Source organism: Tympanuchus pallidicinctus, unplaced genomic scaffold (genome assembly GCF_026119805.1).
Source record: "Tympanuchus pallidicinctus isolate F22 unplaced genomic scaffold, pur_lepc_1.0 scaffold11, whole genome shotgun sequence".
NCBI classification, from domain to species: domain Eukaryota; kingdom Metazoa; phylum Chordata; class Aves; order Galliformes; family Phasianidae; genus Tympanuchus; species Tympanuchus pallidicinctus.
In genome coordinates, this window is record NW_026294627.1 from 14745009 (window position 1) to 14771744 (window position 26736).

General features: G+C 41.1%; 2 protein-coding genes across 5 annotated transcripts in view; one reads left to right on the forward strand and one right to left on the reverse strand.

The window, feature by feature from the left end:
- Window positions 1-2626: 2626 nt before the first annotated feature.
- CENPJ (centromere protein J) lies at window positions 2627-19439 on the reverse strand. Its single transcript, XM_052671305.1, has 15 exons — window positions 18460-19439; window positions 17356-17479; window positions 14871-15003; window positions 13368-13473; window positions 11434-13027; window positions 9985-10117; window positions 7670-7835; window positions 6477-6719; window positions 5650-5749; window positions 5178-5272; window positions 4430-4534; window positions 4188-4328; window positions 4004-4088; window positions 3793-3913; window positions 2627-3206 (listed from the first exon to the last, which is right to left on the reverse strand). Exons 1-15 carry the CDS (start codon window positions 18892-18894, stop codon window positions 3014-3016), a joined length of 3774 nt encoding a protein of 1257 aa, XP_052527265.1. The 5' UTR covers window positions 18895-19439; the 3' UTR covers window positions 2627-3013.
- A 1886-nt stretch (window positions 19440-21325) lies between these two features.
- PARP4 (poly(ADP-ribose) polymerase family member 4) overlaps window positions 21326-26736 on the forward strand; it is a 42421-nt gene continuing 37010 nt past the window's right edge. For 3 of the 4 annotated variants that reach the window (XM_052671285.1, XM_052671286.1, XM_052671288.1), the window contains exons 1-5: window positions 21329-21425; window positions 22626-22758; window positions 24338-24533; window positions 25489-25612; window positions 26347-26416. In XM_052671285.1, coding sequence (XP_052527245.1) covers window positions 21418-21425; window positions 22626-22758; window positions 24338-24533; window positions 25489-25612; window positions 26347-26416 — 531 coding nt within the window. In that variant the 5' untranslated portion in view covers window positions 21329-21417. Of the gene's footprint in view, window positions 21538-22625; window positions 22759-24337; window positions 24534-25488; window positions 25613-26346; window positions 26417-26736 lie in introns of all 4 variants that reach the window. The other variant, XM_052671287.1, reaches the window with a different exon arrangement.

Genomic DNA, 26736 nt, shown 5'->3' on the forward strand with positions numbered 1-26736 from the left:
GGTTTTTATTTTTAACAACTCAGTATTGCTTTTCCCTCCCATTTATTGAGTACTCTTTTTATCTATGTTTGTTTTCTCTGGTTCTGAATCTTGAAATAAGTGAACTTACTCTAAACCACTTTTGACCTTAAAGCCGTTAGTATTGTTCTTTCAACTATTTTTGTGAGAGCAGATGGAATGAGTGTGAAGTAGTGAAGAAATAAATACAGAAGTAATGTTGGGCACCACTGTTCATTGTAATAGGTGAAGGGATGATGATACTGTGGTATAACTAGTTTATATTTCAGGCATATTTGGTGACAGTGCTGCAGTACTGGAACTAGGAATGAACAGGTGGGAGAGGGCGATGTTACTGCTGTTGTTGTGAAACACGTTTGCATTGTTGTGTTTTGGTTTCAGTACAAGATGGATGGGTTTTGTTTGTTGTTGCACTTCTTCCTCCTCCCCTGTCTGCAGCATTCAGTTGAAAGTGTTACAATAAAGAGGAGCTTGCTCAGCATAAATGATGGTTTCTTCTCTTTATATAAAAGCACTTAGATATTAGTAATGTAGCATACACTCCTAAATACCCTTAATGTTCAGGGCTCAGCTCATAGAGCAATTTGTTTAAATTACTAAGGAAAGACAAAAATCAGATCTTGAAATCTTAGACATGGAGAAGGTGAGAGCCGCCTTCTAACAAAATAAAGTTATTTTACTTTCTCAGAGATCTCTCTGAAACGCATTCCTTCACCAGTACCTAAGTGTACATATCCACATATCCACCTCCCTGGCTTCCATCTAACACAAGACAAGTCTTGAATCTCACTAAAATCAGCTGCGTCCTTTACATTTTCTAAAACTTGAGTGGTTTCAGTCCGAGTCTCTTGCTTCAGATTTGCTAATTTGATCCTCCTTCAGTTCTGGAGCAAGGTGGCTGTCTGCTGTTTGTTTTCTTACTGTAATCATAGTACTTAAAGATGCCCACTGTTCTTCACTGTAACTATCACATAGTCCTGCATTCAGTACAGGCTTCCTCAGTGCATGCACCACACTGTGCATTCATTGACTGCTGCTAATCCTGTCCTGTGATGTTATTTTTAACCTTTACCTGGAGTGTTTATGCAGATCATTTCATTCATACATCTAAGTAATGGTTAAGAAAACCTTGAAAGTACAGCCCCTGTTTGGGTGGTAGCAAAAATAACTGTTACTGCAACTGGAAGATCACTTTGGGAAGATGCCCTCTGTAGAGGTGGTTGCTGTCACTGGGTGTCCTTAACTCCCCCCTTTTTTTTGTTTCATGAGCAGGAACTCTGTATGCACAAGCTGCTTTTATTTCTTGGCTTTCTGCAAGTTTAACAAGATGAACCAAAATGGAGAAAAGACAACATTGTCTGTTTTTAGGCTGTTGCTTTTGTCACTGATTCACATGTTGCCTTGCATGGCAGAACAGCTTTTCCAGATGTCCACATAGAACACACATGCACAAAACTTATCTGTAGAGCTTGAAGCCAGCATCTTGCTCACTGTTGCACAGTACATTTACATCATGTTTCTACTAGCAGGGGAAAGGTCATTTCATGGTCTTTGTCTGTATTCTGGTATTGAAGTGCCCTGTGTGCTTTTGAAAATACCATACAAAGCTGTTGTCACCTTCAGAATGTAATGTCCTTAGTTCAAGACAGCTGTTTATAATTAAGTGACATGAGAACGTAAGAGTTCAGGAAGAACTGCCATCTGAGACTGCCAGAAGAGTGCCAGCCTGTGCAGACAAACATGCAGCTCCTAGTTGAGTAAGCATAGGTCCTAGTCCAGTTTGACTTACCTCTTCAGTAAACCAGTGCACACACCGTAACTGGAGCTTGCTTTCCCTGAAGAAAAGGGGGAATGGGACAAACACAGTACAAGGGGAAGCAGTCATCTATCTTATGTTCTATTGTACAAAAGAAAGTGAGTTAAATGTCAGTATCTACTGCAGTAGAGGATTGCAGCAGATACTACAGCAGTAGCAATATTTTGCTTAGAAGTACTGAGAAGGTTTTAAGTACAAGTCAGCTTACAAGTGATTACGTATTTCCTTTGGTGATGCACTGAAAAGCAGTAGTGCCATTCACATAAAATCAAAGGATCTTGAGCTGGAAGAGGCTACAAGAGTCACTGAGTCCAACTCCTGATCCGCACAGGACCTTGCAAAACTGAGCCCTGTGATTGAAGTGTTGTCCAAACACTCCTTAAATGTGGGCAGCTTAAGGCTGTGAGTGCTGCTCAGGAAAACCTGTTTCAGCGGCTAACTGCCCTCTGGTGCAGCCCCTTTCCCTCACCCCCAGCCGCCCTCCCCTGACGCAGCTCCATGCCGTTCCCTATCACTGTCATACAGAGCAGAGCTCGCGCTGCCCCTCCACTCCGTGTGAGGAGCTGCAGCTGCCATCAGGCCTCCCTTCAGCCTGCTCTGCTCTGAGCATACGGGGGGCTTCAGCCCCTCCTCACACAGCTGGCCCACCAGCCCTTCACCAAGCTTGTAGACCTCTTTTGGATGCGAACAGCTTTACATCTTTATATTGTGGTATCCAAAAGGTGAAGCTGGATGGAGCAGAGTGGAACAACCTTCACCTGGATGAGGGTGCTGGGCCTGGTGCACCTCAGGACACAGATGGCCTTAAACTCTTGACAGTGAATAAAATCAGCATTCTGCTATATTAGGCCACGCAGGGTTTCCAACAGCACAACCTTTTATCTTAAACTGAAAAATCTTCTCTTGTATCTTTAAAAGGTCTGCTGCAGCTGTTTGACACATTTTCACTAGTAGCCAAGGATCTGAAAAATACTCATTAAACACAAGACAGTAGTGAATTGATAAAATCCTTCTGAAAAGTAGAACCAGGCAAAGAGAAAGCTGTTGTAGTAGCACCAATGAAAAATAAGTTTATTTTAAAGAAAACTGTAAGTATATACACAGCATACAATTAAAGGCATTTGTCATCTTATTTACAGGAATGTACATTATTTCTGTTGCACTAACAGTCAGTGCTAATTACAACTTCGTGTCCATGAGAATATTACCATCCTTATCCTTTACTCTTATTCTCCCAGAGACATACTTTGTTTCCTGGTGTCCATTTGAGTACACAGTCTTAACAGTCCCATCTGGATACTCCCGTCTCTTAAACTGTGATGTGTGTAGTTCTCTCTGACCATTATTGAACTCTATAGTCTTGCTTCCATCTCTGCATTAAAGACACATATGTAAGATGTATTTTGTAAAAACCATTATAAGGACTGTAAACAGGCTTAAGCTTATTCACAGAACAAACAGTACAGACATAAGCCTAAAGGAACAAATGAAAAAAAAAAATGTAATATGTTTTGGTAAATACCGTGCCATTTTGTTGATACTCAAAAGCACGTTTCTGCAAAACTCACGCAATTTCTTCATTCTTGAAAGCCTCTACCACACATTCTCTGGTCTAATCCTGTTGCTACAACAGTTCAGAAGCTTAATATTTTGACTACCGTCAGTTTGGATCTGAGCCCTGCATGAGATAAAGCTGGGTACTCACATGTTCTCTAGTATTACATACAAGTCAGAAAAGTCATTTAGCTAGTGTGTTGACTGCATTGTTGTTGTCTGCATTTTCTTTATCTCCTTCACACTACAGAAAATAAATGTCAAACAGCAAGCACATCTTCACAGTACAGTCTATTCAAATGTAAGTTTTAAAGAACGTATCTCTATGTACTGCCTCTGTCAGTGAGCTCTTACCTACTGCATCCCCATCAACAGGCCAGGGTACCTGAAAACACAAAGCTTACCGCTGAATGCGAACAATTGTGCCATCTGGAAAGATGCTTTCTTCTTGTCCATCCGTAAATAAACTTTTGATAGTTTGATCAGGGAATGTAATTTCTTTCTTGCCATCAGGATAATGTTTCTCTAGAATGTATTTTGTGACAAGTTACTATTATATAAACACAGATCACACCAGTAGTGTCAGGGGTTGGTTGGGCTGGATGATTTCTTTACCTATTTGTCCATTTGAAAATTGCAAAATCTCTAAGCCATCAGGGTACGTAGTATGTGTAGTCTTTGCATCAGCATAATAGTAAATCTGAAGAAAACAGTTGAAATTAACTTATCTAGCCAGAAATTGTGTGTGTACACACATGTAAGTATTTATAGAGAAATGCAGAATATGCAGGATACATACCACCGTTTGATCAGGCATAATCTGCTTTACATCTCCGTTAAAGAAGGTTATTGTTACAGTTTTCCCATCAGAACCCACTTTTTTCCACGTCCCATTTGGAAGAAATATGAGGTGACAGCCGTTTTTCAAAACCTTTTCGACCTAACGAATAGGTTACAGAGGTCAGTATTAAGACATCACATCCAAGTATCCATTGATCTTTCACTTCTCGTGGAATTTCAGATTCCACACTTTCATTTTACCCTTCCATCAGGATAAGCAATTTCTCTCTGTATCTCTTCACTGTCTGTATGCACAGGTTCAGATGGTGCTGACACAGACACGAGAGCTTCAGCAGGAGAAGTGTCCTGAAATGATAGCAATAATATAAGCTTAAAAATCAAGCTCTGTTTTCATTCATCTTTCATTTCATAGGCTTTCAGGTATTTTAAGAAACAAGTATGACAGTAGGAAGACAAATATAGGAAGTCATAAAACCAGTGTGGGTTTTATGCAACTCCCAGTATAACTACAGTGATGCATTCAGGCCTACAGTAATCAGAGTGTGATCAGCTTTTGTCCAGACTAAAATGAAATTCATTGCTATGGCTTGGTGCCAACTGGCTGAAGTTATCCATATCACAATGTGAAACAACTGATAAAGTTTTAGAACACCAAATGCTACCTACAGTATTCCAGAATTAATTCAGCTACATGAAGGATTCTTGCATGGTTTCCCTACGTGGAGCATACAAACAGCCAGCCTCTTAAAATGGAAAACTTTGCAAAATTCTAGAGGGTAAGAGATTATTATTTTATTTCCTTACCTCAGCTACAGCCACAGGTAGTGTGTTCTGCACTGACTATAACATAGCCATTTTCATGACAATAACAGCATTGCAATTCAAGACTATAAAAAGATGGAGTCAACAGCTTTCCAAGTCACCTTCCAAATATTAAGTACTGAAAGCTACTCCCTTAAAAACCAAATCAGGATACAGGACTTATTACCATAACAGTTTTAGAAGAATCTTCTAGTGTCGTCACTGTCTCTGACTTGCTGTTGTCCTTAGCAGGTGCTGATGCAGGTCCTCTAGAAAGCTTTCCTACTCAGATAAATGTAGTGAAGTTAATTTGGCCAGTAAAGTACAGATTAAATGTTAAAATCATATAATGAGGTCAATCTGTACAGGACACCCATTGTTTTTAAGTGAAGCAGAAACTGAAAATAGTATGTCTATGAAAAAAAATCAACATATGTCGCTGTCTGGGGTAAGTCATCTGCCACCAGTGCACCCAGAAGCACTTTCACTGAGAATGGGCTCCTAACAGCTTGCTCCAAAATCTTGCCTTGGGACATGTCTATTTATGCACTCAAGTTCATTACAGCTATTTCCTATTTTCAGATGGTCCTTTAAACACATGCAAAAAATCCACATTTATTTTCTCCGTTGAAGAATTAACCAACTGGACAAATGTGTACCTTTTGCCTCTGAATAACCTCTGCCATTTATCTTGCCACACTTCTGAGCTGGAGGAAGCAGAGATCCAGTTTCACTTTTCAGGCCTCTATTTTGCGGACACTGGAAGTAAGGAAGTTACACTTGTGGTTTATATGTGACATTTATTCCCAACTCTTCATGCAGTTGCAATAAAATTTGTACACCATTTGAGAGGAAATTCACTGCAAGCTTTCTTCACAAGCTATACGTCTCTGAGATTCAGTCATCAGAAGAGCTTGTGTGATGTAGCCCAAAAGCTGTATTTTGGAATTGTCTGCTGCCTCATGACCAAAAACTGTAGAATGTTTATTTGGTGCAAGCAATCCAAAATAAATTACATTTCAAGATTAAATGTAACTACTTGAAGCACTGATGAACTGCCTGGTTTGCCTGGCTGATCCTTGAGGTGCAGAGGTTCTCAGATCTCGCCTTTGTATTTTTTCTGCTTACAATTGCATTGTTTGAATTTCTAAGAAGTTGAATTCCTCAACAAAGGACACTGCCCACGGTGATGCAGCCTTGGAGATTTTCAGAAGCTGCTTGGACATGGTCCTGGGCACCCTGCTCTGAGGGTCCCTACTTGAGCAGGGGCTGGGCAGCGTGCACCCAGAGAGCCCCTTTCACCTTAACCCATTCTGTGAACATTTATATTTGGAGAGAAGGTGCCACTAAAAACAGTTCTGTCTGGCACCATCTGCAGAACCCCAAGATCAGTGAATTATAAGTCTGGTTGTGCCTATTAGATTCTAATTTCACGATCCAAAACACAATATTCACACAGACCTAAACGCTGAGATGAATAACTTACTACAGATTCTGTTCTTTTTAAAGTCATCCCAGAATTTTCCACTTTCTTCTTGCTTCCAACAGCTTCTACTTTTTTCCAGGCTTCTAACCGAAACCTCTCCATAATTTTCACTTCTTCTTTCAGCTCCATGTTCTCATTTACTAAAGCATCTATTTGATCCTTCAGGCGTCGATGGGTGGTTGACCATTTTGCTTCTTTCCGTTTGAAATCTTCCTGTAACTCTGCAATCTGCTGTTTTAAAGCCTTAGAAGAATGTTTATAAAATGTTTCATTTTTTTTAAATATTAAAAGATTTCAAATTTTCTAGAAAAATAATACAAGAAAAGATTAAGAGAAGGGAGGGTTTTTTTTGTGAAAAGAGTAGCATTAACTTTGGACTACCAACTTGAATATCTCAACTTCAGTCACAGGAGCCCCTGTGATCATCACACTTTCAGCCTCCTTTACACTTCATAGTCAGGCCAACACAAACACACTTGAGGCAGAAATGTGCCTATCTTTAAGGCTACCCTCAAAAGGACCCTTAACAAATCTTGGCACGAGAAAACAGCGAGAACAAAGTCACATAAAATACTTATGAATCCATGTAACTCATTTTTCAAACGTTACTTCAGTCTGTTGAGGTAGCATCAAGAAGTGATATCCACAAGTGAAGCTTGATACAACTTGGCTGTGTACCTGATGAATCTTGACAGTGAAGGAACAAACAGATCTTGTTTCTTTATCACTGGCATTTAAAGACTTACGAGTAAATCATCAGAAAACATAACTTTGAAAATTATAGATGATAACTATGTTTACTGTGGAACACTTACAAAAAAAATTTAAGCATAGTTCTAGTTTGTATTTTCATTCACTACGCAAATCAAAACTTGCAATGTTATATGAGCTATAGTCATTTTATATCAAAGTTGAAGATCACTCTACCATAGTCTCATGCAGTTTTTATGCATGGAAACGTGACAAAAATATTTGTAAGGTTGGCTTTGTTGTTTTGTTTGTTTGTTTGTTTGTTTTTCCTTGAAAGTACCAGATAATGTTATGAAGGCTGCAATTGTTTTCCCAATTAAGCCAATTGCAACCCTTCACATGATTGGCCTAAGTTATAATTAGTTTCAAGTTAGTTCTCAATTGCCTTTAAATGAATTTCAGTATTCCTGTGTAAATAATAATAGTAACTGTTATTTTCATACCTGAATTTCATCACGTTCTTTTTTGTCTGGAATTGCTCTAGCTTCTATGGTATACTTTTCAAAAACTTTACGTTCCTTTTGCAGTTTTTTCATTTCTTTTTTTCTATATTCCTCTATTTCAGCAAGTTCTTGGGATTTCTGCTGTTGAAAGTCTGCAATTTCTTTCCTGCAGTTATAAAACAAAGCATTGTTTTAAAACTATAAAAACTATTTAAAACTATTGTTTTAAAGCTATAAAACTATACAAACCTGGAGTGAGAAAACAGACTCTAAATTCTGTAGTCAAACCCAGCATCTGTTACCCTTGGAAGATTGGCTTATAAGCAGTATCTCATAGAATTGTTTAGGTTGGGAGACCTCAAAGATCGAGTCCAACAATTGTCATACAGCTAGTGTTTGATGTCCAGCTATTTCTGGATCTGTATCTTTAATCACAAAAGTTATCCAGAACCTAGCAAAACTTCCTGTGGAGGACTTGGGGGTCCTGGTGGACGAGAAGCTGGACATGAGCCAGCAGTGTGCGCTTGCAGCCTGGAAGGCCAACTGTGTTCTGGGCTGCAATAAAAAAGGGGTGGCCAGCAGGAGAGGGAGGTGATTGAGCCCCTCTACTCAGCTTTGTGAGGCCCCAGCTGCTGCACTGCATCCAGGACTGGGGCCCTCAGTACAGGAAGGACGCGGAGCTCTTGGAGTGTGTCCAGAGGAGGGCACTAAGATGATCAGAGGGCTGGAGCTCCTCTCCTGTGAGGAAAGGTTGAGGGAACTGGGCTTGTTTAGCTTGGAGAAGAGAAGGCTCTGGGGAGACCTCATTGTGGCCTTCCAGTACTTGAAGGGAGCTTATAAACAGGAGGGGGAACGGCTGTTTACGAGGGTGGACAGTGATAGGACAAGGGGGAATGGTCTTAAGCTGAGACGGGAGGTTTAGCTTAGATATTAGGAGGAAGTTTTTCATACAGAGGATGGTGATGCACTGGAAGAGGTTGTTGCAGAGAGGTTGTGGATGCCCCATTCCTGAAGGCATTCAAAGCCAGGCTGGATGTGGCTCTGGGCAGCTTGGTCTAGTAGCCCATGGCAAGAGGGTTGAAACTAAGTGATCTTTGAGGCCCTTTTCAATCCAGGCCATTTTATGATTCAGTAAAGCTTTGTGTGCAATTGCAGCCCAGAAGGCCAACAGTATCCTGGGCTTCATCAAAACAGAGTGGCAGCAGGGAGAGGGAAAGGATTGTCCCCCACTGCTCTGCCCTTGTGAGGCTCCATCTTGTTCATCCAGGCCTGGGGCCCCAGCACAAGAACGTTGTGGAGCTGTTGGAGCAGGTCCAGAGGAAGGCCACAAAGATGATGAGAGGGATGGAGCAATCTCCTGTGAAGAAATGTTGAGGGAGTTGGGCTTGTTGAGCTTGGAGAAGGCTTCAGGTAGGCCTCATTGCAACCTTCCAGTACTTAAGGGGAGCCTATAAAGCAGGAAGGAGACCAACTGTACACAGTCTACCAGTGACAGAACAAGGGTGAATGGCTTGAAACTAAGAGGGGGGGAAATCTAGGCTAAGTGTTAGGAAGAAATTATTTTCTCAGAGGGTGGTGAGGACTGGCACAGCTGCCCAGAGAAGCTGTGGATGCCCTATCCCTGGTGGCATTCAAGGCCAGATTGGAACTGGATGATCTGTGAGGTCCCTTCCAACCTAAGCCATTCTATGATTCTAGATTCTATGAAAGCTTGCCAAAATTCCTTAGAGCAGTGGAACACCATTCCACCAAAAGCTGCTTGTAAAAGAACCGGTGACTAATAGCAGGTCACAAATCAAACATTAGCCAGCAACATGATGCTGTATCCAAACAAAACAAAATTAACTTAGGCAGAACCAGGTATGCCACTTTCAAATCTCCGCAGAATTATTCTGCTGTATTTACTGTTTATAATTCCCCTAGCTGAAATGAATACTAATGCTCCGTTTGTACATCCAATCCAAATGGACAGCATCGATCACATTCAGGTGAAATCCGTTTTATGAGACCAGTTTAGGACTGTGTTATTGCTCAGAATAGAAGTATACACGAGAAAATTCTCACTGGCATAGCATTTAAGGATATCATATTGAAGCAGCAGGAGTGCTCAACATTCTTCCTAGATTGGCAATCTGTTTTTACGACAACATTTCATACATACATACAGAAACAGCCAGTTTCTTGATCTATGTCTCCACTGTTACTAAAATACATGAATTACTTAACAGTACCTAAGTAAAACTGCACAGTGTGATAGCCAGGAGCACACCATTTTAGTGAACGCACCAAACCATGGGTTTTCAATTCAGGATTACCTGATGCTTGCCAAGGCATGCTCTCTTTCTTCACGGAGTTTAGTTAGAATTGTGTTTTCAGCTCTGAATCGCTCAATTTCCATTTCCAATTCAATGAGTTTCTCTCTCAGTGTCTGGGATGGAACAGTGGCTCCTGCCATACAACAACCAGATCCATTAGACTGAAAAATTACTAACACACTAATTTTTAAAAATATATATACTATTTTATGGATAGCAGTAGCATTGCAAGAAAACTCTAGTACTGAAGTGACATTCTGAAGTATCCTGCACTATATACTCAAGTTCCTCATCAAGTTCATCTATAATATTTGTAGAACTAAACATATAACAGAAATCAGAATGTGAAGGACCTGTAGAGAAATGAACATATGATAAGAGCAAAGCATCAAAGAGGAAAGTTACAAATGTAAGTTTTTCCAGCTGTAAGTTTACTCACAGCACAGCCTGCTTGAAGTCATCACTGACTTGAAATGGATTGTAGAGGCCCAGAGTATTTGTGGGCCTCTCTGCCATTCCAGTTTCCTGTTCAGTCACTGCTTAACACTCGTAAGGCTTTCATAGTCTGCTTCTGAGCAGGCAAAAAGAGCCTAAGTACTGATGCTGTAGCGTAGTTAGTTGTCTCGATCACTCGTAAATGCTGCTAGCCATTACTCCCAGCAACAAGACCCAGCAGATTTCTTTCGAAAGCCAATAAAACAGTTCTCCATAAAACACTAAACCTACCACTTCTGCTTCATATGATCTTCAAAAAAACAGAAAAAATCCTAAACATTTATTGGTGCAGAGTTTGAAACTGACACCTCACCATCTTACAGAGAAGACATGCAAGGCTGCACCATCATGCTGTCTGTTCTAGCACAAACACAACAGCTTTTACAGGAGATTGTAGAGATTGTAAGCCTTCTGCATACCACAGCCGTATAGCTGAAATGGTTGAAATCAACTTGGGACAAGCAGAAAAATTAACTTGTTTTCTATATTCCAGGTGAATTCTCTACATACTGCACTGCAGACAGAAAACACATTGCTGTCGCATCCAGTTTTACTACAGGAACAATCTAACCTAGGAGTGCATGGCACTACCCAAATGAGGTGTAGATGCACTCACTGGAAAGGGAGGCACTGCTTCATTTTCAGCATGCTTTTGCCTCTTTGCTTGAGTTTGAAACAGTGGTCAAGCGCCTTCAGATTAAGTTAGTTGAATGAGGCGATGAGACAAAAACTAGCCTTCAGGGTGAAATAAATGAAGGGTTTCACTGAACTTATCATTCTGCAGGCTGTGCAATGACTGCATCTGGCACCAGACACTACCAGAAGAGATGAAGGGTGCCTACGGTAGAAGTCTGTACCTTTTGGTGTAGCGTCAAGTTGCAGCTTAAGCCTTAGAAGGAAAGACTTGTAAAACATGTATTCTTCAACATTTCCTACCAGTTGCTGTTCTCTCACCTCCTGACTCCCGTTCCACATTTGATTTGATTTCGTGCTCTGGATCACAGCCTGTCTTCTGTTTTGGTCTCAGTGAGGGAAACAGTTTCACCATCAGGTCTGATGGAGGTCCATTTGAATCGCTGTCCACTGCAGGCTGTTTAGACAGTTCTTCCCCCCTCTTTGAGGCAACTTTTCTCTTTAATGCTCTATCTGGAAAAGGTGTATCATTCTTACTGAAAAAGTCAGTCTGTGAGGTCATTGTAGTGTATATTTCAGGTAAACCATCATGAACATAATTTTCATCAAGATCACTCCATGTTCTCTCATCATCAAACTCAAACTTATTCCTGTTTACACAAGACATGCTTCTTTGGTGGTCTGAAGCTTTTCTAACCTTTTGGTTTGACTGTGCATCTTTGTCTGACGAGTCAAGGTTGGCACTTCCATTTTTGCTTTCTTTGCTGATATCTGTAGCAGAACTTCCATAATCTAACAATTCTGGATCGCTTTCTCTATGGCTTATAAAGGATGTCTTAACATCTTCATTTTCATATTTTAAAGTGGTCTCAAATTCTTGCTCAGAATCTGTAGTACTGTTACCATTTTCTTCATCTTTGTCTTCATTCACAATCCACTGAGTACTTTTTAAAGCAGGAGCTGCTGTCATGAAAGAAGCTGAAAACGTTACACTATCTGCTTTATTCAGTGGATCCTTTAGTCTAGAAGCTGTTTCTGAATTTGACATCGCATGATTAACTGCTTTATCATTTTTATTTCCCACAGCCACACATTCTGCCTTTTTCTTATTAACAAATTCCTTTATTTGCTGCTGTTTTTCCTTGATAGGGGTAGAGGACATTCTGCGTCCTTGTGAAGTTTGCTGATCTCGATCTAAGATCCTTTGCACAAATGAAGAATTACTTGAGAAAGATATTTCATCTGCAGCCTGTTCTAGAAACAAAAATTCATCTAATTCCAGGTTTTCTTTTTCCTTTTCTTTTTCCCAATTTTCCAACTTATTTTGAAATGAAACTTCAAAAGACAGTTCTGAATCCTTTATAGAGTGAGTCACAGAACAGTTAGAATTAGAAAAGGCATCAGCCATCTCACAAGATAATGGAGGCTTTTCTGTGTAAGGTAATTTGTTTCTGATTTTGCTGCCAGTGCTAGACTTAGTAAATTCCACTACATTCTCTTTATTTTCTATTTTATCGTTGACTTCTGGCAAAAAAGAAACCTTACTCTGTCCATTAAGATTTTTTCCTGGTTGCATTCTTGTTTCTAGTGGCAAGGAATTTTTTCCATTGTGATTTCTGAGTACCAGGGTCTTCTGAAGAGGACGTTTGGCTTTGTCAGGCTGGTTATTTTTTTTACATGGTGTAAGAGAGCTCTCAGAAACCAGTTCTTTGCCAGAAGGCAGACTTTTCTTTTGCATTTGTGATCTGTCCACTCTCACATTTCTGTCATCTGAAGCCCTCTGTGGAGGCTTCAGCATGTTTTCCCGAAATTTTGCTATCTTAGATCTGGCATTAGTAAACCTTGTTAAGCCTTCTCCTCTTTTTAGGAAGGGTCGTTTGATCACAGGTTTTTGAATGGCTGATCCATATGTCTCCTGAAAGGGGATAAGGAAAATTAACACACACACACAACATTAAATCCCTCGTGCAGTTTTAAGTTGCTGGGTTTTTGAATTTGCTTGGTTTTTTTTGCTTGTTTTCCAAATAAACCCCAAATGTTAATAGGAATTTATAAAGTGCATTTACTTCTACTGGATTTCTGAAAGCATCTTAAACAAAATAGTTAGGACTTATTGTTTTATTTTGAAGATGAATTATTAAGATGTGAATATTGCAGCGTTAGCTTTTGATGCCAGAACCTGCTGTCTAAGTTCTTAAAGCACCCGTCACACCATGGTATAATATTTAAAAAACAAGTTAGAAAGAATAGAAAACCTGTAACTTCTGTTTTTGCTTCAGACGCTGCTCTTCTATTTGCATCTGTTCTTCCACAAATTCCTCAAAGGTCTGTTTCTTCTCCTGAATCGCAGCTTTAATAGGTCTGTAGTAATTAAAAAAAATATATATAAACATTTCCGTGTAATTTAATTGCATTTAACTGCTAATCAAAGACCTGGGATACAATTACCTAAACGATGACAATTATGAAGAATTTTAGTCACTGAGTGGCAAAGCTAATCTGAAAAATGCATTGTAGTAATAGTTGATTATCTTTTGACAAAATTATTCATACACAGCTAAATAAAATTGCCATTACGACCAGCCATTCTTCTGCCCGAGCCATCAGACTCACACTCAGATTGTAGTCATATTGATAATTTCTATGGTATGTCCTTCACATTGATTCATAGAAATCCTACAGAGATCAGCCTGCATTCTGGGTCTGGCTAGGATGGAGTAAACTTTCTTTACAGCAGTCCATATGGTGCTGCTTTGGATTTGTGACCAAAACAGTGATGGTAACATCCAACGTTTTTGCGCTGTTGTTGAACACTTCTTGCAGAGCATCCAAGTTTTCTCTGGTTTCTCATGCTGCTCACTCTGTTCATCCCATCAAATAGGCTGGGGATGGGCAAGAGAGAGAGGGCAGAGCCAGAAGAGTTGATCCAAAGTGACCAAGAGTTCCATGCCACACAATATCATGTTCAGCAATGAGAACTGCAGACTTGTTTTCTAAAACTACACAGGACCAACTGTGCATCAGTCTGGTTGTGGGAGATGGCTGCCTTCTTAATGCTGGGGTCTCTTCCTCTCTTTTCTTCACTTGTTGTGAAGATAAAGTGTCTTTATCTCAACCCACAAATGTCATTTTACTTCTAATTCACCTCCATTGAATTCTGAGGCAAGGTGACCAAGTGGCTGCCCGGGATCAACCCAGTACTGCCTGGAACAAGTATTTCATGTTATGACAGGCAAGGCAGAGCTTCAAAACAATGCCAAACAGTACTTTTATTCCATCAACAACAGCAACAACAAAAAGCTTCTGACATCCATGAGAAGGCTTCTCCCACAAGCACTGTTATTTCTTAGTCACACATAGACGCTTAAACAAACATAACTCCAGGTAACAAACTAAAAAGTTGTGGCCTTACACTCTTCGTCAACATCACTACTTTTGCTATGTAACAGTGGAGAGGAGATTGTAATGAATCAGATTGAGTGCGGTAATTGTGACTGCTGATGTACTAAGCCTATACCAGAATGTGCTTCTACACTACCATCACCCCACGCTGCACGCACCTCTTCAGCCAGCACAGCACATCTGTCACAATTTCAAGCCAGAGCCTCTCCTACTATTGCTCTCCATTGTACTAGTGAAACGTAATCCCTGCTTAAGAAAGCTATACAAATTGAGAATATCTGAATTGGGATTCAGAATTCATTCAAACTTGCAGTATAAATTACTTACACTTCTTACCAAATCACGTTCTGAATTACCTTTCCTCTGCATTAGTCACCCATAACTGTTTTCCTCTGTTCTCAGAGAGTTCCGCACTAAAAGGATCCATGGGTGGGTCTTCAGTCTCCGTTAATTTTTCCATCTTTTGTTCTGGACACCTCATGCTTTTTCCTATGAAATCAACAGAATAGAAATTTGGTTTTTTTTTCCTCCCAAAAGCATGCAAACAAACAGTCAGCTCAGCTTACATTTAAGTGGCATTCAGACCAGATTAAAACAGCTTCATGGTCACATAGTCTGAATTCCCACACAAAAGAAGTCCTATGATTTTCCCAAATTAACTCTTGTTTGAATTTGAGCACTCTTTTGAAAGCAATATCCAACCACGTATAAGTTTTCTCCCCCAGACACACACCTTGGCACTCCATTCTGATTCATCATCTTTGCTAACTTACGGCTTAAAGGTAAAATAACAGAAGCTTGGATGTCTGCTATACTTAAAAATTAAGATCAATTCATCCTTTCACATCGCCTTAGACCAAGATTAAAAGCTTGTCATCATACTTCATGCTTGTAACTCACTCTCATTTCTTTTCTCTGAAACCTCTACGGATTTACAAACTCCTTATGAAATTTAAAACCAAAAATGCTATTCCAGTCATAACAGCATAAATGGTAACGCAGTGCCAGTGGTACAGCTAAGAAACAAGAAAAGGTGAAGAATTCTGGTGCGTTTCTTCTGGTGTATAAACAATTCTTCATCACCCTTCCAACTCTAAGGACATTATGACTATGCCATAGCACCTCTTTGCCAATCCATCTTGATTCCTAATTCCAATTCAGTTATTTAGCCTCACAACACAGTTGTCTGGAGACATTCTGTATCCCCGTATGGACTATTTTCTAATTGCTACTTGAAAATATGGTTTCAGTTCATTCTAACTTACCAAATAATGCAGCCATCAAGGATCTGTCATTATTTTACCATTTTCCCAGTCTTTATCATACATAAGTTTTAGCAGTAGCCATTTTTTTCCCTACTAGAACAGACAAACATATCATGCTGATTGAAGAACTTGATTTTTCCTCCTGCTGCTTTTAACAACACTCACAGGAACACTGAGGCTTCTGAGCTGACCATATTGAGCAAAGGAAACCAAAATTTGTATACAAGCATCACTACAAGCAGTGAGTTATGCTCAGTAACTTTGGGGGGGGAAGGGGGGGTGGGAAGGGAACACACACTCCCAATTATTTTTCTCCAAATGCCTTAACCAATATAGTTGTCGCCTCCACTGCCTTTCAAGCAGTTCTGCATTTCCAGGGGCCTTGCTTTTTACAGGCAGACAGTACTGAACAACCGTTGTCCAAAGATGAGATGCATTCTGCATTGTTTAACTTTCGTTACAATTTCACTGTTCTGTGTATGTGGAGACAATTACTCAGAGCATGAGCTTTGTTGTCCTTGTGATTCTTACTCAGATGACTGATTTGTAAAAAAAAAAAAAAAAAAAAAAAAAAAAAAAAAAAACCAAACAAAACAACTTGTCAAGCCCAATGAATACCCAGGTCTTAGCTTAGCTTTTTACCTTCAGCCATTAGAGTACAGCCTTCAAACAAACCAGTGTTTCACAGGAACAAAAACATACACAGGAGGGCAAGAGCCAGCCTCCATCCTCACGTTCTCAACTCAGAAAAAATCATTAGGGAATTTAGTTTTTGTTTAAAGCCTAACTTCAGTTTCTCAGATAGGCTACGTAAAAGAAATATAATCATTTAAATCAGGTGGGTCTGATACTACCTGCAAGAGAAAATGCCCCTCTCTCAACTCTGGGGGCTTCTTCCAGTCCAGGACTGTCCTCTCCCTGTGCACAAGCTAAATTGGACTGGAACAGTGATCCAGGTTACAGATGTTTGTTTCTCAGTACAGATGAGTTCCCCAGTCCCATTAAGTTCATCACATGGGAAAACATGTACTGTGAGCACAAACAAGGAGGCACCACCTCATTTGGATACAGCGATGGCTTAAAGCAATCAGAAGTATTGAAAAGAAATGCAACTGCCTATTTTGTCTTTTATATTTACGGTATTTTCTTCAAAACAAGGGCTCCCATCATTAATTACAATGAAAGTTGGCAAAAGGATAGCATTCCTTCAGCAGTACCACACAGCAGTCATTAAAATGATGCATTTATCTTTGACTAATCAAGTAGTCTTAAGATGAACACTGAATATACTTTCTAACTTAAACAAGAACAATAGATCACATTCTTCAGTTTAATAAAGTACATATTTTTTCCACTCAGAGGGTGGTGATGCAGTGGAACAGGTTGCCCAAGGAGGCTGTGGATGCCCCATCCCTGGAGGCATTGAAGGCCAGGGTGGATGTGGCTCTGGGCAGCCTGGTCTGGTGGTTGGTGACCCTGCACATAGCAGGGGGTTGAAACTCGATGATCATTGTGATCCTTTTCAACCCAGGCCATTCTATGATTCTGTGATCCTATGCTTTATTTCTCAACTTACCAAGAACTGCTGTCTGACCAGATACCATGCTAAGTAACTTCTGCTGTTCTTCCATTAGCCTTTGAAGTTGCTCCATCTGTTGTTTCTTTAGCTGTTCCTGTTTCTGTTGTTGCAATTCCTTCAGCTTTTTAAGAAATTAAAAAAAAAAAAAAAAAAAAATCAATGTACTGTGGGGTAAGTATACTTAGAATGCACCAAAACATAAGCATCATCAAGACAAGTTTTAAAGACATCCCATTATCTAACTGTAACATGACACGTTGCCTACAAAGTGCTTTGATGAATGAAATTCATGCTGTTTCTAGTGCACCCCAAGCCACTTGTTTTTAATCGACCAATCTGCAAATAGTAGATAACAGAACTCTCATTTCTGCAATTCGGGAAATGTTCACCTTTTGAGGTAAGAAGAATCTAAGAGCAAATATGCTGGTGCTAAACAATTTCATTTTGAACTGAAATCTGTGCCTATGAAAACCAACTAGGCTCTCAATAACAGCATGTTACGAGTAGGACACTAATCTTTACGCAACTGACCCGTAACTGACTCAGGGCTTGCTCTTTAAGCTTATGTTCTACAAATACTTTCAGGTATGAAGAATTATAGAATACTAGAATCTACTTAGAGTTGGAAAGGCCCTTTAAAGTTTCTTTTATCTGTCCATCTCCCCTGCAACAAACAGGGACATGCACAGCTCGATTAGACTGCCCAGGGTCTGATCCAGCCTTACCCTGAAAGTCTCCAGGGATGGGGCATCAACAACATCTCTGGGCAACCTGTGCCAGTGCCTCACCACCCCCACTGTTAAAGCCTTTTTCCTTAAATCCAACCTAAATCTCCCCTCTTTAAGCTTGAAGCCATTTCTCCTTGTTCTAATTTCACATACCCCACTAAAGAATCTGTCCCCTTCTTTCCTGTAGCTCCTCTTTAGATACTGAAAGGCTGCACTCAGGTCACCTCACAGCCTTCTCTTCTCCAGGCTGAACAGCCCCAGCTCTCTCAGCCTGTTCTCATAGGAGAGGTGTTCCATTCCATGGATGCACAGGAACAAAATATACCTTAATTTATGAATATCAAGAAATTCTAGAATTTTTAAAATTTATTACCTGTTCAAGCTTTTGTAAGAGAGGATCATTGCAATCAGATTTATTCTGAGCATCCTTTTCACTGTGGCCGAAGTCTGCTTTAGAGCTTTCTACCTTATATGCTGTTGCTGGAAAAGACATTTCAGTGCTGTTTTGCTGAAGTGCACAGGAGCTGCCAGACTCAAGCAATTGCTCTTCACTCAAGGAGTCCTCACTTACAGAACAGCTGTGTAAGAGATTCTGCACTTCACCGGGGAAAGCCGTGATGTTTTCAGGTCCAGGTAACAGACTTTCTGTGGTGATTTTTAATCCAGTAAAATGAGGATCTAATAAGACACCAGCACGGGAATTACTGGACATCCAGCGTGCAATGAAGTTTTGTTCACTACTCAGATCTTCAACAGTTGGCATCCTGTAAATTACATTCCAAAGCAATTGCTGATGCAGCGTTAACATAACATAGTGTAGCGCTAGGGGAGTAAAAGGTGCAGTCACAAGTATGAGGCGTGGATGCTCACTTGTTTTTAGCTCCGAGAAATTAAGCAGATAAAAGAAAAAAATCTACAGGAAGAGACTCCCAGCATCAGGAAGTCACTCTTAAAACCAGCCGATCGTGTTTATAAGAAGCAGTCCAGCCACAAATCCTCGTACTAATGCAACGCCGCAGAGATGCCCACGTGAACACGATCGCTTTACTGTGCATATTTCAACTCGCACTTAACCTTCCTGCGGTAACTCCACGAACAGCTGCGCGTTCGCTTCTCACTCCTCTTCCCACCACCATCACCGCCCGGCGGCACTCCGGGATCCCCACAGGAACCCTTCCGGAACTCCTACAGAACTCCGTACGAGCAGATTTCGAAACGCTCAAAGCTTCCCCAGAGCGCAATATTCCAAATGGCCGAAGCCGAGGCCGCCGCCACTCAGCGCCGCGACCTCCCGCCGCTCGCAGTTACAAACGCGCCGCCATAGCACAGCCTCCCGCCGCCACAGGCTGGACGCCGCGCGGCGCGGGGCACGCCGGGATTTGTAGTCCCCAGCCGCCGCCCGCCTCCTGGAGCCCCGTAGCGATCTCTCTGCGCTCGACTACAGCTCCCAAAATGCTCAGCGGCTAGAATGCCGTTAATAGGTTGACGCTGCAAACCCTCCAGCCCTGCCTAGGCTTCCGAGGGGCGGGGGCAGGCGCACGAAGGCGGTGATGCCTGCCCCGCCCCGTTGCTGGGGGAGGGGCCGCTCCCCGCCTTCCCGCCCTATGGGGGCGGCAGTGAGGAGGTGACCGCGGAACGAACCCGCAATCTCCGCTCGCCGTGCCTTTGCTGGGCGGGCGGGGCTGTGCGCTTTCAGCGTGCTTTCCTTGTAGCTGCCTCTGCCCTTTTAATCTTTAAATAGCTGCAGTAAGGACGGAGTGGAAGGATAAGTGGCAGAAAGCCTACAGAGTCACTGAACCACCTGGGCTTCTTTCCATTCTTCCCAATGGGAAGGGGCCCATAAGGATCACTGACTCCAACCCCTGGCTCCACAGAGGACCATCCAAAAGCCAGTCCCAATGTCTGGAAGCACTGTCCGAACGCTCCCTGAGCTCTGGCAGCTCAGAGCTGTGCTCACTGCCCTGGGCAGGCTGTTCCTGTGCAGATCCAGGAGTTAGGCTCAGTGATCCTTACGGACCCCTCTCAATTCAGGATATTCCACTAATCTATGTTGAAAAACCTTTTCCAGACTCCCAACCTGACCCGCCCCTCACCCCAGCACAGCTCTGTGCCATTCCCTCACGTTCTGTCACCATCACCAGAGAGTTTTTGACATTTTGCTCTTTAGGAATTCTCTTACTGAGCAAAACAGTTTCCTCAGAGCTCCAGCAAACAGTGGAGAATCTCACTCCAAAGCCTGGTGACACATTGCCAGCTGGAGCCGGGTTTTGCTCCTCTTTGCATGTTGGTACAGGACTGAGCTCCTGGCTGCGTAAAACCAGGGCAGCTCTTTCAGCTGCCGACTGCTAAATCTCACATCAGCTGTGGCTCTTTCCAAACTTCCCATCACCTTTCCTGCACTTAAGCCAGTTATGAATATATCACCTGCACAGCTTTCCTGAAGCTGAGTTCTGCATTGAGAGTGGGAAGCTACAGTGCTGGAAATATATATTAAAAAAAAAAAAAAAAAAAAAAAGCAATGATTTCTACCCCTTCCTTTTCAAGCACAACGTCACCTTTAATGCATTAACATCCTCATGAAAATTCAGTATCCCTGCACACTGAAGGCTCACATTGAGTTCCAGGTTATTCTTTGTCTATTTTTGAATGAGGACAAAATTCTTTTGGTGCTCTCCTCTGTCAAAAGTGTAATCTATCTCTAATGATGATCCCAAACTTGCAAACCAATCATAATTACAAGCTCATGTACCTGTGTGAAATTCTTCTGAGGTCATTAGGGCCTTATGGATCTCCACTGAGATAAATTAAAACTGCAAGAATTAAACCAGTGACAGTTGTCAGCAACTCTCCAGTGCACAACTTCTTACTTAGTGCTGCATCAGCGCCTTATTCCAGTTATAAAACTGTTCACCATTCTTCACTCTCACATTAAATATTGTTGTTTTCTATTCTGATTTTGAATTCTGGAAACTTTGCAGTTCAAGAAGAGTAAAGACAAACACTGCTAAAGTTCCTTGATAAGTTTGATCCTCAGGGGAAATTGGCTAAAGAAGAGGGGCTAATATTGGGTGGCAGCATTCATCAGCAATGAGAGGGAATAAAGCCTACTTCACTCAGCAGAAAGAAAAGCTGCTGGGTACAGACTAAAGAGGTTTCAGCTTTACTTCCTGCTGTCTGGAGCGTCTTTCAAAGTTCACTTGCACTTTAACGGTGAGTTCCCTCCTCCCTCAAGCCCCGGAAGTGTTAGTGTTCCTTATTCCGCAGAAGGCTGCATGTCACTTGGTCGGTTTATTTGTCGGGGTCACAACTGTTGCTGCTGTCCCCTCGGGCGATGTTCAGGTGGGTGTGAGCTGCTTTAGCCCATCCTCCCTCCCACCACCGAGGCTCTTCACTTGCACCTCGCTCTACTGGGGAAGCAGGAGGTCCTTCAGGCAGGGAACTGCCTGAGCAGGTGAGTGTAAGCCATCTTTCACCTAAAACATACAGAGGGAAGTGGGATCAGGAGTCATTGGACAGCTGTCACACTGGGAGCAGAGACAAGCTTTGTTTGCTAGGTGGGGGGAACTTCACTTTGCAGGCAAACTTTGAGGAAGTGAATCTGCCCTTCCCTCAAGCTTTCCTTTCCTCTTACTGGCTCATTTAAAGTTTACTTACAGATCAGTTCTCTCAGTATTTGTTCCTAGTCCTTAGCAGTATAACTTTCATAAGGAAGTGTCATATAAAATATTTTTGTGGAGTTTTGCACCACAAACAATTCAGTTGCTTCTTGAGTTTCCAGGACTGTGTTGGCAGGGCTTGTGACGGCTTGTATGTATTTCAATAACCTCCTAATAATCTTTTGGGTTAGGCTGTGCAAATGGAATCCATTATTTCCTGAAGAGGTGACTTCTGCTGAAATTTCAGCAGTGTCCAGAGTCTGCTGTAGAGAATTTGCAGCAAAGTCAGTGCATGCAGAGATCAGTGCAAAAGGAGGCAGTGCCCTCTATGCTTTTAATATCGGAAGCTTTTGGCAGTGGCACATTTTCTTTTTTATGTGACTCAAATTAATCTACTTGAGCCAAGTTATAAGTCTGCATCTTAAAAGATTGTTAGCATCTCAGATAATGTAGTATCTTGTGAAAACCTCCTCCTTATGGAAAAAAAGAGTTACAGGGTTTATTCTGTGCATGAGCCGAGAGTACTTTATGACAAATGTACTGCTAATGCCAGACAGTAAAACACAAGAGGCACAAAATAGAAGCATATAACAATTTAATGTGCTCTTTGATCCTCGAGCTGCTATATGCCTCACCTCAACCAGCACATTGCTGGTTCTCTCGGATGCATAGGGCAGTAGTTGATTTGGCCTTTCCTATAGTTCAGATTACACAGGCATATATAAAAATGCATCTGATAGCGATGATTTTCTAGGTTTTCTTGGAACCCCAAATTAAAATGAATTATGTTGTTCTCTCTCCATAAGTAACATCTTAGGTGGGTGGTAGGAAATAAAGATTTCTTAGACAAAAGAAAAAAACAAACCCTTCTCTGTTTTAACAGGAGAGCAATGACAATCTTTGCAAACTGTGTGTTCTTTATTAAAGTGAAGTACTTGCCCATTCAGAAGAGGAACAGCCTGAAAGCATGCATAACAGAAAATGGTGGAGTAATTAATTTTGTGCTTAATAACAAAGTAAGTTCCAGATTTATTTCTGAGATCTCTGAAGGAAAATACCAAATGTTGAAAGTATTATGGAGTTTTAATTGTTCTTCATATAGAGAAATATTTCTCTGTTCAATATTTCACTGGAAATATTCTGCTTATGCTTCCAATTCATCTATCTCTATAGTACTGAAATGTCTCCTTAAAAACAAATAAAAAATAAAAGCAATATTCTCTCTCTCCAAAAGAACCAGGAAGGGTTTTTTCCTGTGTAACCAGGAAATAGAGCGTATAATTGAGACTATTATCCAAATGCATCTCGAACACTGGCAGCCACAGAACATCACCCATCTCTCTAGGAAGCTTGTTCCAGTGTCTGTCCACCCTCACAGTGCAGAAATGTCTCATAATGCTCAGTCTGACCCTCCCTTGGTACAGCTTTGTGCTGCTTCCAGGAGCAGAGCCCAGCACCTATCTCCCTCTGCATCCCCTCCTCAGGGAGCTACAGAGACAAATGAGGTCTTGGCCTCCTCCATGCTGGACAAAACCCAGGTGTCCTCAGTTTCTCCTACCAGGACGTGACTCTACTGTTGAAATTATGTGGATAGTTTTAACTTTCAGCATATATATGATTCCAATAAAGCACTGTAAGGACCCTTACAAAGCTACCAAAGCATGTTATGATTCTAAAGGACCCTAACCAGCTTTTTTACCATTCTCCCAAAGAGCTTTTGGTTTGTAACTAGTCAGCTGCTATAAAGCTTGCCCCGTTACTGGACCTCCTGTGTGCTCTAAAAGCTCTGCAGAACATTGGGCACCTGGTCACCCTCAGTCTCTGTAGTTACTGCACAGTGATGGAAGTTACATACGAGAGCTGCTCTGGAAGTAATGTCTCCTGTATTATGCTGGCCCACAACATCAGAGACTGATGTTAGTACGGCAGTAGAGGCTGAACCTTTCCACCCATATTCCATTGCATTTGTTGCCATGTGACAGATGGCAGCAGGGAGCAGTCTGTCAGAATGGCGTCTGACATGGAAGTGCAAAGGTGGGCCATTCAATTAATTGATGCTTGCTGAATGTTTCTGGAGAGCAAACAGTTGATGTGAGTACAGTGAGGTGGTGGGTGGTGCATTTCTGCAGTGGTGACAGCAGCAGTGGGCTGCCTCTGCTGGTGCCGATTTTTACAAGAGCAGCATGTAAGCTCTTGTCCTCACTGACAAAAATGCATATCTCATGATGGTGACTGTTGAAAAATAACGTTTTGTAGCTGAGAATTTGCTCTATCAAATAGTATTATTGTGCTTTTGGTATCTGCTGTAGTATCCATGAAAATAAATAGGAGGCAATACTTTCAAGGCAACTTACATATATTTTAGCTCATCTGAGCTGTCATCTGAAAGAATCCTCTCTGCTGGCTGTGGAGGAAATGCAGAGGTATTGTGTCTCTAAATTAGATGTTTCAATTAAAATCCTGTCCAAGAATGTTGTGCTTTTAAATGTTTCCTTTAGACTGCAGGATTTTACCAGCATGAATTGCAAATAAACAATATTTGGATTAACACTAGTTTTGTGTGCATAACGATTCTAATTGTAACTTGTCTTTCAGTGTACACATGTTCTTGTGGATAATGCCAGTGTCCTCAGTCGTCATGATCTAAAAATTACTCAGAAATATCAGCTGCCTGTTTTATATGCAGATTTTGTCTGGAAATCAGTTGAAAATGGGAAGCTTTTAATAACTGATGCATTTGAGGTTAATACATCACAAGGCAACATTTCTAACCAATGGCCAGGTGGACATGGTAGGTGTGTTTGCATGGTTTATCTATTTACCTGTTGGTTTGGGAAATAATGTTTTAGGAAGTCAGTGTTTCAAATAAACTTTTAGGAAATCAGCAGCCATAAACACTGGAAATAAAGGTGACATAAATACAATTTTTTTCTGAAAACAAAGGTGGAAATGTGTTGGAGAAATTAATCCTAGAAACCATTCCTGAATGCTTGAAGGACAAGAAAGTCATCAGGGGTTATTCACATGGATTCATCACGGGGATGTCGTGCCTAACCCTTTTGATAAGCTTCTGAAATGAAATGGTTGGTCTCATAAATGAAAGATGGGCAGTGGGTGTTGTCTGCTTGGACTTCAGTAAGGCCTTTGACACTTCTTCCTATAAGGTTCTCATAGAGAAGCTGTTGAATTATGGTCTGGATAGTGAGGTGAATCAAAAACTGAATGACCAGGCCTGGAGGACCTGTTGTGCAAAGTCTTGTTGGAGGCCAGTAAGGAGCAGAGTGCCTCAGGGGTCAATATGCTGGCCAGTCCTCTTCAGCACCTTCATTACTGATCTGGATGATGGGGCAGAATGTATCCTCAGCCAGTTTGCTGGTTACACATAACTGAGGGGAGCAGCTGATAGACCAGAGTCATGCTGTCATCAGAGAGACCTGATCAGATTGGAGAAACAGGCTGACAGGAAGCTCAGGTTCAATAAGTCTGCACCTGAGGAGGAAGAACCCCGTGCACCAGTACATGCTGGGGGTCGCCCAGCTGGAAACAGCTTTACAGAACAGAACCCAGGGTCCTGGTACATAACAAGATGAATGTGAGCCATCAGTATGCCCTTGCTGCCAACAAAGCTAACAGCATTCTTGGCTGCATTAGGCAAAGTATCACCAGCAGATCAAGGCAGGTGATCATAGGTTATGTTAAATTAGTGAAGCCATGTTATATGAAGTAAATAAAGGTTTTGATTGCAGGTTTGGAAGACTTGTCACCTTCTGAAAATAAAATTGCCACAAATCAAAATGAAAGCAATGATACCAATCTTACTGTTATAGGAGAAAGTGACAAGAGAATTGAATTTGAAGTGGGAACTCTCAGGTAAAATAATACAAAATTAAAGATGCATATTGATACAGCTATGTAGATAATTATATAAAAGAAAAAAATACACTTTCCATTCTGTTTCAGCATCAGAGATGATTCGTTACCTTAAAAACAGTGCAGGGGAGGAAAAAGCTTTTTTCATTTTCTATACCTATGTAGAAATAAAAGAACAGAGCCAGCTCCAACACTCCTGTTTTTAAATCTATTAATAAAATGCAGCTTTCACTTTCAGAGGCTGCTGTTCAATGTTAAAGAAGGTATTTAGCTACTCTCCAGGAATGTACTAGAATTTGTGTTTGATCTAAATGTTCTGATGCTGAATGATATGATTACATGTACGTATCCTAATGTGAAAGTTAAGAATGAGGGAGGGCTTAGCACTGGACACCACAGATAGCTGATGCTGACCAAGCTGTTAAAAAAATTAACATGCAGTCAATCAGTGGAAATCCATTTCTTTGTTGCTTCCAAAGTGTTTCTAAAGAATGAGGTCTGAAATCGAGTTTATTATCTTCAGGTTCACACCAGACACTTGTGCCTCCTTGTGTGGGTCAGCAGCTTGGCAGGATGGGATTTTATTTCTCAAAACTTTTTTGTTGTTATTTTGTGGCTTAAAAATAATTTCATGTTCTTATATTAATTCTTACCGTAGGATGTGATGTTGCAGCCTGTAATAGCACAGTATTTACTGGGTACGTGTGGTTTTAATTGTTCTGATTCTATTCCAGGTTTTACAGTGAAAATGCTCCTTTTTTTCCTCAAGATTTTGAAGTTGCAAAATACAACGTCCTTGAAAAAGTAAGCTTGTCTCTTACTGTGAGACAGTGTAGGAGGATCAGTGGATGAGTAAAAGTTTTATGATTTCACACACATCAGCAATAACTCTTTAATGTTACTGTGTCCTGCAATGCAAGGAGCTGTATTGAAAAGAACTTCGGTGCTTTCTGTCTTTCAGTGCGGCCTAATTCTACCAAAATGAAACTTCTCTGTTATCACTGTAGTGTTCTCACCTAGTTATTGCAGTAGAATAATACATACATGCTTCTGGCTGGATACATTTTCTCATGGCTGTTATGTTTTAAATCTAATTGAAGCATTAATCTTTTTTTATTAAAAAT

Excerpts from the sequence above, each read along its gene's own strand:
- CENPJ (XM_052671305.1), bottom strand. The coding sequence starts at position 18,894 with ATGTTAACGCTGCATCAGCAATTGCTTTGGAATGTAATTTACAGGATG. Across the intron at positions 15,004-17,355 it reads TGGTCAGACAGCAGTTCTTG|GAAAAAGCATGAGGTGTCCA; the intron begins GTAAGTTGAGAA and ends TTGATTTCATAG. Across the intron at positions 4,089-4,187 it reads TTATGCCTGATCAAACGGTG|ATTTACTATTATGCTGATGC; the intron begins GTATGTATCCTG and ends TGTTTTCTTCAG.